The sequence below is a fragment of the Cavia porcellus genome, unplaced genomic scaffold, assembly GCF_034190915.1.
Source record: "Cavia porcellus strain 051 isolate PalLab524CR breed Dunkin Hartley unplaced genomic scaffold, mCavPor4.1 scaffold_22, whole genome shotgun sequence".
Taxonomy (NCBI): Eukaryota; Metazoa; Chordata; class Mammalia; order Rodentia; family Caviidae; genus Cavia; species Cavia porcellus.
In genome coordinates, this window is record NW_026947505.1 from 14066280 (window position 1) to 14078994 (window position 12715).

Below are 12715 nucleotides of genomic sequence, written 5' to 3' on the forward strand. Positions count from 1 at the left end.
CTCCTGCCTCAGCCTTCCATGTGCTGTGATTATAGGCATGTGTCACCACACCTTGCTAGTTTTAATTTTAATTAGGAGGCTCCATAAATATTGCTGGAGATTATTTTTCTTTTTTACCTGTTCACTATAAGCAAACAAATGGATTTTTCTGTTTCCTGTTTGTTTGGAATAATAATCGTTTGTTTCTGGTAATGTTTTACCTCATGAAACATGATTTAATCATATGAAAAGCCAGTTTTCCTGCCTTTTTTCTCTTTTCCTTTTAAAAAGTAAATAATAGAAAAATTACAGAGCAGCAAAAGTATTTCAGCAAAAAATATTATTAAGTCTTTTCAAAATGGATTTAGTTCAGAAATATGGCAAGCTATGGCTTTACTATGAGAGTAAAATTGATAAATAAGTCATGCAAAGAATTATATAAGCAAAATAAACACAAATAATATAAATCTATTAACAATTGGTCACCAGTAGTTTTGTAGAAAATATATTTAATTTATAAAATACTTATTTTCTGAATTTGAGAAATGTGAGCTATGTAGAAAAGAATAAAATAAAACTGACCTGGTATTAAACTACTCAGAATAAATAGTTATTAAAATTTAGTTTAGATTCCTTTTGTTTGTTTGTTTTGAGACAGGGTCCCACTACGTAGTCCAGGCTGGCCTTGAACATGCTATGTAGCTGAGAGTGGCCTCAAACTTGTGGTGATCCTCCTGCCTCAGCCTCCTTAGTGCTGGGATTACTAGGTTATACCACCACATCTGGTTTCGTTTCCTTTTTAAAATTGTTCTTCTGTAAATATTTTGTTTCAGTCTCACCGTCTTTTAGTAGATAGCATTGAGAATTGGGGTATATGATGGGATCACTGTTACTGTTGCATATAGGATTGGTGAATTGGCATTCTATTTCCCTCTGACTTTCTCAGCTCAGTCTCTGCCTTCTGGCTTCCAGAATGACAGACGAGTAGTTCTATGTTAGTCTAACTCTGCTTTTCTCTGTTGAGGTGCTGAAGATCAAAGTTAGGGCTCACTCATTATAGGCAAGCATGCCACACAGAGCCCTGCAACACACTTTATTTTTTAACCAGGTTCTTGTTTTTTCTATCTGGATGCTTATGAGAATTGCTTACCCTTTATTTTTGGAATCCAGAACCAGGATAGATACATGCGGACTCATTTTTATTGGACATAGACAAGACTGAACTTCTCAGTTTGTCACTGGCTTGCATGGGTCTTGCTTTAGTGAAAAAGGAAACTAAACTGGAGACAATAGCACAAAAAGGGGGAGGGGCTTCAGGTTGAGCTGAAAAGCTGAACTGACCACACTCTGATGGACACAGCCAGGCTGGCCTGTTACAAGGCAAGTGGTCAGTGTTACGGGGTGATGGACATGCGATAAGGTTGGGTTGATCATAATCTCAGAGCTCTGGTTTTGTGTCTCTGGGGAAGACGTTGTAGCTTGAGGGACAATTCGATTTCTGTGAAATGATTGCTCTTGCTTAGAGCATCAGTTTCCAGGAATCTCTGCCGGAATCAAAGGTGACCACAGGGTTAGGGCGATGCTGGGAGACCGCTAGGTGCCCATTCCTAGGGGTAAGAGAATGTCTCTGTGAATCTCTTATCTGGTGTCCTGGATCCTGCAGGGGAGTGAGTATAAGTGAAGCCAGTTTGCAGCTGAAGAACCCTGTCTGACCAGTTTTTAGGCAGACACTCTCTAAACGATTAACTTGCGTGCTTGTAGCATTGAGCAGGGATCATAACTAAAGTTTTAAGGTAATTAGCAAGACAGACACAAAATGAAGGTGGAGATCTCAGACTTGGTCCTGTTTTTGGTTACCAATTGTGTATCTGTAGGTCCAAGTAAAGAGATGCTATTTTTTTCAACAAAAGCAATTTATAAGTTCCTGACTGCTTCAGAAGAAAATGTAAGTCATGCTTTTAATGAGAAACAACTCAAGTGCTTGAGAATTTGTTTGTTCTTTGTCTTTCTGTGTTGATTTCAACAATTTATTTTTCTTATTTAGTTTATTCTTTGGATGTTACGGAGAATACAATCTGGACAGATATATGTATATATATATATATTTTTTTTTTTTGAGACAGGATCTTACTATATAGTTCAGGCTGTCTTGAACTCACTATGTAATCTAGAATGGTCTTGAACTATGGCAATCCTCCTGCATCAGCCTCCCAAATGCTGGGATTATGGCATGTACCACCACAACATGCTATTAATGTACCTACCTTTGAGATCACTAAGGTCATTGAGGATGGTAGGAAAGAAAAATACTGTACTTTTTAAGGACAGCAGGTCCTGAGGTAAGGCCCAGGAGTGCACTTGCCTTTTGTCCGCATGGCGGTCTGTATGCCAAATTAATCTGTTCATTCCTTCATTCTTTTACTCCTGTCTTGTGCTCAGTATATACTCTAGATATTTTCTGGATTGTGGAGTAGTAATGAGTGAAATATAGTCCATTCTCATATAACACATTATTTCTATTTGTTCTCTCTTTGTTGTCTATCTTCTTCCTTCCCATTTGCATCTTTTAAAATATCAATTAGAAAATACATGTATTTTTGAAAAAGCATAGGCTTCAAGCTCCTTCTTGGCATTCTTCTTGAATGCTTATTTACTTGACAAACATCGTGTGTCGGATGATATAGTAAGCACTTCATAAAACTTAAGTCACTCTACGCTTGTAGAGCTCCTAAAGACAGAGTTATTTTCCCACATGAGGAGTCTCTTGCAGCCTCAAGAGGTAGCAAGTAGCTGAACCGAGAGCCAGGTGCAGCCACTCCTCTTCACCACCCAGCCTCAGGCTCGAAGAGCAAAGCTGAGCTCCTGACTCTCTCCTGCCTCTTACCCTTCTCCCTTCAGTGCTGCCTGCTCTCAGGGAAGTGGTTCCTCCACCCTCCAGCACTTGGAACCAACAATCTTGTTACTTCTTTCTCCAAATCTACAGTCAGCTCATCTGAAAATGTTGCTGACTGTATCTTCAAACATGTTCCAATTTAACTCTTTCTACTCTGACCACCCTGCCCTGAGTCAAAGCATCATCATCTCTCCCCAGGTCATGGATGAAGCTTCCTCATTCATTTCTTTGCAGTTCTCAATTTCAGCTTCTGTTCTCAGTGCGTCAGTCTACATGTAGTGAGACCTCTAGAATTTTCCAACTATATTGCAAGCTTCAAACCCACCGGGACTTTCTGTCTCATTCCAAAGCCAAGATAACTTTCTTACCATGACTTATGAGGCTCCGGTTGTTTTGCAAACATCTTCTGCATGCTCCCACCTGAGAGCCTGTGAACCGTGGTGTCCTTTATCTGGACTGGTCTTTGCCCAGACACACATGTGGGTAGCAATTCACTTCTGCTGTAGAATTCAAACTCATCTTCTCGTGAAGTTGTTTATGGCCACTTTATCCAGAAGCCAATCATCTTCCCAAATAATTCTTATCCCTCTTCCCTCTCTTTTTTTCTCTCTTCACCAATCATTAAAATCTAACTGTTGTACTCAATGGTTGTACACAGAGAACAACTAGGATTAGGACATGGAGTTTATAATAATTTTATAATGGTCACCAGAAGTTAACACAGGAAAATGCAGGAAATCTATCTTCAATACCAAAGACATAGATTATTTAGTCAAGAGTCCAAACCCCACAGCAATGTCCCACATGAATCCAGATAAAAACCCAGAGCTCAGGACAGTGCCTCCCATGAGTCCAACTGGAGGTCTAGAGCCCACAAGAAGGACTCACACCAGTCTCTTTTATTGATCCTTGCCGGGAAGACCCAAGGGTCAGCAGTGGAAGCCAGAAAGTTTATGCCAGCAGGATGAAGAAGCTGTGCTAGTGGGATGAGGGTTCTATGCTGGAGCCGAGAAGTCACACTCACAACAAAGACCAGGGCTATCCTGAAAGGCACCACAGCTGACCTCAGCGACAGGGAGGCCCTGAGCTCCTCCTCCGAAAAGCACAGTCGGGTACACGCCAGGAGTGACGAATTCATCCTGGAGACCAAGCAGCACATGTCTTCCCCTCTGGAGCCAGGAAGCAATGCTGGATGTGAGGACCAAAGCCTCTCCAAGAGAACCAACAGCTCAGACAGCAACTCGGAGAACCCACAATGCCTCCTTAACTATTCAACCCTCTCAACACCTCCCTTCTTCTCCACCTATTTATCCTGGCAACCCTCCTCATGTGGAGCATCTTCAATCAATGCATGCTGATGTAATCCAGCTGGCGTTAAGTTGACCACCAGTTCTCAATCCATAACACTAACCTTTATTTGTCGTGTTTGTTGTGTGCTCTCCCACTGGAACAAAGGCCCCACAGGTTGGGGATTTTTGTTGCTTTGAATCCCCACCATCTTGCTAGCATCTATGATAATACCTGACAAAGAAGGAAGATGTATTATTAATATTTATGGAAAGTGAGTACATTTTCTAGTTCTTTGTATTTTAGTTTAGTGTATGTGAGATTCTTTCACTTTATTGTTTTTTTTTTTTATTTTAAGGGAAATAAAACAAAACAATAAGGTGGAACAAAACATTGCATTTCAAAAACAAGACAGAAGGAAATTCCCCATTGTTGCTATATTGCATAGTGTTATCCTCTAAGTAGATGCTCAGACTACTGGCTTTAGGCCTACAATTTCAATCAAACAATACAAGCATTAAGTTGTTGTTTTTACCTCAGTTGCTATCATCTCAGCCCATGTTCCTCCGAATCAGCTATTGCTCATGGCAGGGGCTGGAGTAGGGTGGGAAACTCTTCTCATCCCCCAGCCCTGTGCTGGCTGCCTCATAGGAAGGCATGGGTTTGACTCCTCACTTTATCCCCAGGTCAGCAGTTACATGCTTGTTGTCATTATTCACTTTTATAGTTCCTGTGTAAGCTTTTAAAAAATCTTTGCCATCATTTCTTTTGATTCCAGATGTTTACCCATACTCTAATTTCATCTTCTCACTTGTTTTCACTGAATTTTTTTCCAAAGTTCTAATTTCTCTATTTTTTCTAAGCATGTTAGTTTCTCTGTTACTGCTATTGCGTTTTCTCCACTGGCTTGTGATCTCTTGGTGGCTTACAACAGGGGTGTGGGGCTTTTGTCATCTATGATCAGGCTGTCAGAGGTTCTTGAGCAAGAGATTGTCTCCCCCTGGAAGGTCTGTTTGCTGTATTTGCTTTCAGTTCTTTAATGCCACAACTTTTCTCATTCTCGATTTATAAAAATGTGTCCCCTCAACCACATTTCAATTTTAAAAGCAAATCAAGCTAGAATTGTTGAAATCTGGTTCTTTGTTTCATCTCTCTCTCTCTAATTTCTCTATATATAGAGAAATTATATATATTATATATAGAGATTATTATATACATAGAGAGAGATTATATATATATATATATATATATATATGTAGAGAGAGATAATTATTGGCCTTTTAAGTTTCCCAATTTGTGAGACCTAATTCTCATGGTTTTCTCAAGAAACCAATATTTCTCTGCAAAGAACTTGTGTTTTATCAAAAAGGATGTTATATTTCATGAAGTCTCCGATATCTGAGACCATCTTTCATAGTCACTGTCTTGGGTACTTTTCTTACATTGCTGGGACAAAATACTTGATGCCCAAAATGAAGGAAGGAAAGGTTTATTTAACATACAATTTGTGGTCTCAGTTTGTGTGTTCAGCTGGCTCCAAGGCAGGGTGGTGTGGCTGAGGGGAAACCATTTATGTCAGCTGCAAACAACAAGAGTGAAAGGGCCTAAAGGGAAAAACACAGCTCCTTCCCTCCTTTATGTTGTATGCCAGCTCCCCACCCCTGGGCAGGTACAGCATTCACACTGAAAATCCCAGCCCTAGACAATGAACCAATCAGAAACTTAGACTCAGCAATCTGTATGACTGCATGAGGCATTGAGGGCACATCCAAGCACAAACTAAAGCAGTCCTGTAAGAACATATTTCCTGCAATCAACACTCTGGTTTCTAATCTTTTCCTTGCTGTTCTGTATATCATGTTCCATGAAATTAAGGGGCTCAGTGTTCCCAAAAGATTTGAGGTCAGTTTATCTGTGTCTTGTAGAGATGTATGATTTTGGAGCTATGAATGTGTGGGGTAAAGTCAAACTGTCTTACTGTAAGGTTAAATTCTGCGGTGTTGGCTGTAAATGCAAATATATAGTAGTTGCTTTTTGTTAGATAAGAATATGAGACAGTCACATGGGCCAGGTGAGTTAAGCAAATGTCAGCAGCATGTATGTCCCTAGCCACATTCACAGGTCACATCACTCCTGACAACACTCATCCAGGGCCAAATCTCACAGAGTTCAGCCTGGCTGTGGTCACTGCTTTTTCTGTTGTAATTTGGAACACCTTCCAGTAGATTTTCTCCTAAAAACTATTCTTCCATTAAACACTTCAGACTTTTTGATTCTGAACCCAATGTAGAATCAATAATTTCCAGTAATATCTGCAGAGAAAGAGCATTTAGGGACCAGGAGTCTCTAAACAAACACTTTCCCTACTTGAGTACTATTTCAAGTACTCACCTAGTGTGCATCAAATTTAAATTATTTGTGTCCTCTGAGCACCATAGACTTGTGGTACTTCATAAACTGAATGGATTTGCACTGACTATCTGTGTGGTTTGCTCAGGTGGGCACTATTTGGTCAAAAACCACCTCAAACTTTAAAAGCTTACAGTAAGTTAAAGGGTACTGGTTTCTGTGGGTTCATGACAGTTTTATAATTCTTCCAGGTTCAAAAAAAAAAAAAGTCATCAGGCAATAATATGAAATTACCTGGATGAAAACAGAGTCTAAATATAAATTTAGGTCCATGATATTTTAAAAATCTCCCTTTACTTCCAAACATAAAGTTTTATTACCCTGTAGCTCCGGTTCAGAATTCCTATGCCTTATGCCAGTGGATAAGAATTTTTTGAAAATGTTTTTAACAAACATTTATAAACAGTGAGTTTTGGGTTTTGCTTGCTTCCTTTAATGTGTAAATAGCATAAGAAAACAGAAAAGGGAAGAAATTCTTGGAGAAAAAACTCTAGTTAGACTTAAAATGTTAGCAATAGAGTGTAAGTAAATGTTTGCTCAAATTTCATAGAAAAATTCTGTCATCTTTTAGTGAAATTTTAAGTAGAACTTAAATATCACTTCATTCGAGTAACCTAATAGTTTTAGATTGTTTTGTCATGAAATGAGCTGAGCATTTATTCAAGTAAATCTTACAGATTTATTTAGCACAAGTACATTCCCATCAAGGAAAAGATAGAAGTGTGTTGGAAGAGGTGTTTCAAATGTATTAAAAACATACATTTTAATACCTAAATATTGCATTTTTCCTATTCTACTTTGGGTAGATTTAGGTTTCTGTTTGGTTTTGATCTAAATCATCACCCCAGAGAGAAGGAAAAGATGAAAAGAAAGGTAGGCTTTCAGATTTCTAACAATTGTTCCCATTTTCTAGAATTTTCACAATATAGTGATAACTTGTAGGGCTGATTGCCTGAAATCTGTGTATCTCCCTCCTCTCCACTGTCTGCTCTTCTCTTTCCCTCTCCTCTCTTTCTTTCTTTCTTTCTTTCTTTCTTTCTTTCTTTCTTTCTTTCTTTCTTCCTTTCTTCCTTTCTTTCTTTCTTTCTTTCTTTCTTTCTTTCTTTCTTTCTTCCTTTCTTCCTTTCTTTCTTTCTTTCTTTCTTTCTTTCTTTCTTTCTTTCTTTCTTCCTTTCTTCCTTTCTTTCTTTCTTTCTTTCTTTCTTTCTTCCTTTCTTTCTTTCTTTCTTTCTTTCTTTCTTTCTTTCTCTTTTCTTTTTTCTTTCTTTCTGAGACAGTCTCATTGTGTAGCCCATGCTGGTCTTGAAGTCACATTTTCCATGTCCTGCCTCAGCCTCCTGAGTGCTGGGAATACCGATGTGTGCTCCCAGGCATAGCTAAGATATCATGAAATCTTACATGGAAATTCAAAGCTTAATGTTCTTTAGTTTATCTTGAATTGATTCTTCCTGCAGTGCAAAGAATAACAGGACTGATTAAAAAACAACTCCTAACTGAAACCTCAGATCACATTCCAGCTTTAATGGTTTAATAAACTAAGCCCTCAATTTCTTTCCCAGAAACTAAATTAATAAAATGTACTGTGTCTTCCTTTCAAGGAAAGATGTTGATCCTAAACAAACCATGGAATATTTGTAAAGATGCTTTGCACTGGAAATAAAAGATCATAAACATCTTTCATCACTATTTATAAGAACTATTTTAGCCAGATGTATCGGCACATGGCTGTAATCCTGGCCATTCCAGAGGCTGAATGGTAAATTGGAGACTAACTTGAGGAACTTAGCAAGATACTGTCTAAATATAAACATTTTTAAAGGGTTGGGAATGTTGCTCAGTAGACCACTTGCCTTGCATGTAGGAGGTTCTGGCTTCAATGCCAGTACTGGAAAAAAAATGAATAAATAAAGCACACACATTGCTAGTGAGATAGTGAGCATTAATTCTACATAAGAGTCAAATTTAAGTTATGTATTTTTCACCATTATATTTTAAACTTTCTTTTTTTCTTTTTTTTAACTTTTTATCGGTACCAGGGATCAAACTCATGACCGCCTGCTTGCAAGGCAGGTGCTTATGCCGCTAAGCTAAATCCCCAGCCCTCTTTTTGTTTTTTAGAATGTAATCTTCACTGCTAGATTCTGATTTCTTATGGACAAAGTCTGTTTCCATAGATTAAAACATATGATAACAATCACCTCACCTCTATAAATGTGCAATATTATATATAGCTCATTTAATAATTAGATTTTATATTTTTGTGTTATACCCAGCTCCAGGTAAATGTTTAAAAATTTGTTGAACTGCAAAACTGACCTAGGAATTAAAGCTCCTTCTAAAATAATTATTCTCCAAGAAGTAATTGGTATTTTTAGAATCATGTTGAAAAAATTGCCTATGATTGGGCTGGGGATTTAGCTCAACAGCATAAGTGCCTGCCTGGCAAGTACACAGTCATGAGTTCAATCCCTGTTACCAAAAAAAAATTGACTATGATTTATTCTTTTTTTTTTCCTTCCTAGGTTTCCAAAATAGATATGTGCAAATAAAAAGAAAACAGAAAAAGAAGAAAGGCTAACCTGATATGGATTTGGGAAAGAGATTACTCCACACACAAAGGGAAAAATAAGCTGGTGGTAGTTCCGGAAACGATGCCTGTCTGCTACAATATAATGAACATTTCCTGTGTGGAAGGCAAGCAGTCCAGTGATGTCCGTGCATCCCTGTACAGCTTAATGGTGCTCATCATTCTGACCACCCTGGCAGGCAATCTGCTAGTGATTATTTCCATCTCACACTTCAAGCAGCTTCACACCCCCACTAACTGGCTCATTCATTCCTTGGCCATTGTGGACTTCCTGCTGGGGTGCCTGGCCATGCCTTACAGCATGGTGAGATCTGTGGAGCACTGTTGGTATTTTGGAGAGATCTTCTGCAAAATCCATACCAGTGCTGATATTATGCTGAGCTCAGCCTCCATTTTCCACTTGTCCTTCATTTCCATTGACCGTTACTATGCTGTGTGTGACCCACTGAGATACAAAACCAGGATGAGCATCTTGGTCACTTTTGTGATGATCTTCGTTAGTTGGAGTGTCCCTGCTGTTTTTGCATTTGGAATGATCTTTATGGAGCTAAACTTCAAAGGAACAGAAGATGTGTATTATGAACACATTCACTGTAGAGGGGGCTGTGTTGTGTTCTTTAGCAAAATAACGGGAGTAGTGGCCTTTATGATTTCTTTCTGTATACCTGGTTCTGTTATGTTGTGTGTCTATTGTAGAATATATTTCATAGCTAAAGAGCAGGCACGATCAATTAAAGTTGCAAGTCAGACACTTCAAACTGGATTTGAAGTGAAAAGTGGAATTTTACAAAGCGCAGAATGGAAAGCTGAGACAACGTTAGGAATCGTGCTGGGAGTTTTCTTCGTGTGCTGGTGCCCTTTCTTTGTCTGCATGGTCCTGGGTCCTTTCCTGGGCTATACTATTCCACAGACTTTGAGTGAAGCACTGATCTGGTTTGGCTACTTGAACTCTACTTTTAATCCAATGATTTACGCGTTTTTCTATCCACAGTTCAGAAAAGCATTGAAGATCATTTTATTTGGTAAAATTTTCCAAAGAGATTCATCCAGATGTACAGTATTTTTTGACTCAAATCTGTAAAATTTTTATATTTTACTGATTTGCCAAACATTCAATGATCATTTTTGTGAACATAATGTAACCAACCACACGGGTCTTACACCAGCAATTTGTTTTAAAGTACCTAGGGGGAGTTAAATTCTGATGCTTCTTTCTCATCTCCTTTTTGGGAAAAGGTAGTTGTGATGTATGTCATTTTTCATGTGCACACCGAAGCTTTGCAAATTCATCATTTAAGGACCTACATTTTAAAGAATATTTGCTGCCTTTGGTTGGAGTCTTACAAGCTGACTGCAGTCTGGACTCTGCTCTTCATGAAGGCTGTGTGTAGGGATGATGTAATTTAGAATGGTTTTGTTATATATGTGCTTATGATTGTCATATGGTAGAGTTGTTCCTCCAAATCTATAGGTTCTGCTCCTGTGGACTCAGCAATCTCAGATAAAAAAGTTGTAAATAAAAATTTACATCTGTACAGGGCCTACACAGTAAAGACTCTTCCTTGTCACTATCCTCTGAAAAGTTCAGCATAATGACTTATGCAGCATCTACACCGTATTGGGCATCATACGTAGTCCAGAGAGTCTCAAAGTGTATGAGAAGATGAGCGCAGGTTATATGCAAATACTTGCTATCTTGTAGAAGGAACTTAGATCGATGGGTTTGGGTGTCTGTTGGGGGTTCTGGGACCTATCCCCCAAAGACACTGAGGGAAACTGTGTGTTTATCTTTTCATATACTTAAGTGAAATTATTGCTATTACTAATTGTGTACACATTTGTTATTTATGTACTTATTAATATATATTCCAATCCCTAAACATCTTGTTCTTCATCTTTATAAAATACATTCTTTTCTGGTTCTCATGCTTGTGAATAATTCTAAAAATAAACAACAAACTACAAAAATAAGATATCCAAACCACGCCTTCCAGTGAGCCAGGGCCAGCTGTGGGGAATGGGAAGAGAATCAAGAAGCCAAACCGCACCTTCCTGTGAGCCAGCCAGTGCGCTGCCAGAAGACAAGACAAATCACCCCTCTACCTGCCCACCCCCACCCCCCCCCCCCGTAAGCAACTGGTTGATCTGGAGAAACTCAAGGTATGATGATAGCAACTGAGGTGAAAGGAATAGCTTGATGCTTGTGTTTGCAGGCCTGGGGCTGGGGGTCTGGGCATCTATTTGGAGGATGACAGTGTACAATGTGGCATCTATGGAGGATTTCCTTCCATCCTCGTTTTGAAATCTAATGTTTTGTTCCATTTTACTGTTTTTATTTTATTCCTGTATCTGGTAACCTGAGCAACTATTTTGAGGGTAACAATATGCAATATAACAAACATTGTTAAATTACTAACATCTTGTTTTAAAAATGTATGTAACTTTTTTGTTGTGGTTGTTTTGCTTTTGTTGTTGCCATGTTGTTAGTTTGTTTGTTTCTTGATTTGTCTGTTTTTTTCTCTTTAAATTAAAAAAAGTAAGATATCCCGTAAAAGAAAATCTAAATAAAAATAATATAACTCACTTCTTGGAAAGAATTAAATCATTTAAAATTCTTTAAAATATTATTGTCTTTGCTAGCCATATACTATTACTTTGTATACATAAATAGAACTCTTCCTAACTCTTCTCTGTCATCTGCTATTTCAGTTTTTTCTGATTTCTTTTGTTAAAAAAATAACAGAAGTGAAGTTTCTGTTATCTGTCTGGAAGCAAATTAAAATGCAGACTCTCTGAAATGAAAGGAATTCACTTGTTGGGCTCTTTGGCTCACAGAAAAAGAAGAATCTTCCATCAAAGCAGCCCAAGGTGAGTACCAGCAAGTGGTACAACCAGATTGGACATACGGTGCCTGTTAAGACGGCAGGCACGAAACGAAAAGGAAGAGCAAACGGCAATTTCCCCAATACAAAGTGGGCAAACGTTCTGCTGCCACTGAGATTTTCATATGAACTTGCTGTAGTTTGTTTCAGATTAAATGTATATAGGGATGTGAATTTATTCAATATTACTAGTGATTTACGGGTAAGGCAGCCACTTTTGAATGAAACTAAAATGCATACTCTTGCTTATTAATGTTTGCTGACAAACCTGATGATTTCCTGAGTATGTATTAAATCCTTCCCTCTGTTACAGTCTGTTTCATGACTATATTTAGTTTGACTTACGTGGCTAGACTTTTGGTTTAATACATTAAAAAATGTTGTCGGTGACCTTTTAATTTTGTGCATAGTGGGAAAAACTGCCCTTTATTACTTAGCTTAAAATGATACCTTGGATTTTTTTCACCTGCAAGACCGGTTTGTCAAGTTTCAAAAAGAAAACAGGATCGCATAAACATTTAGTTTCCTGTATTTTATGACTTAATAGCAAGCTTTTGTGGTACTCCTTTTTGCTCTCTCTCTTTTTTCTTTTTTTTGTAGTACTGGTGATTAAACCAGAGCCTTTGCACTGACCTACACCCTATCCCTTTTCATATTTTTATTTTTGAAACAAGATCT

The 12715-nt window shown here is 38.1% G+C and overlaps 1 protein-coding gene across 1 annotated transcript; it reads left to right on the top strand.

Moving 5' to 3' along the window:
• Positions 1–9107: 9107 nt before the first annotated feature.
• On the top strand, positions 9108–11699 carry Taar1 (trace amine associated receptor 1). The gene has a single exon (XM_003465616.2). It carries the CDS (start codon positions 9220–9222, stop codon positions 10234–10236), a length of 1017 nt encoding a protein of 338 aa, XP_003465664.1. The 5' UTR covers positions 9108–9219; the 3' UTR covers positions 10237–11699.
• The last annotated feature ends 1016 nt before the right edge of the window (positions 11700–12715 follow it).

Excerpts from the sequence above, each read along its gene's own strand:
- Taar1 (XM_003465616.2), top strand. The coding sequence starts at position 9,220 with ATGCCTGTCTGCTACAATATAATGAACATTTCCTGTGTGGAAGGCAAG.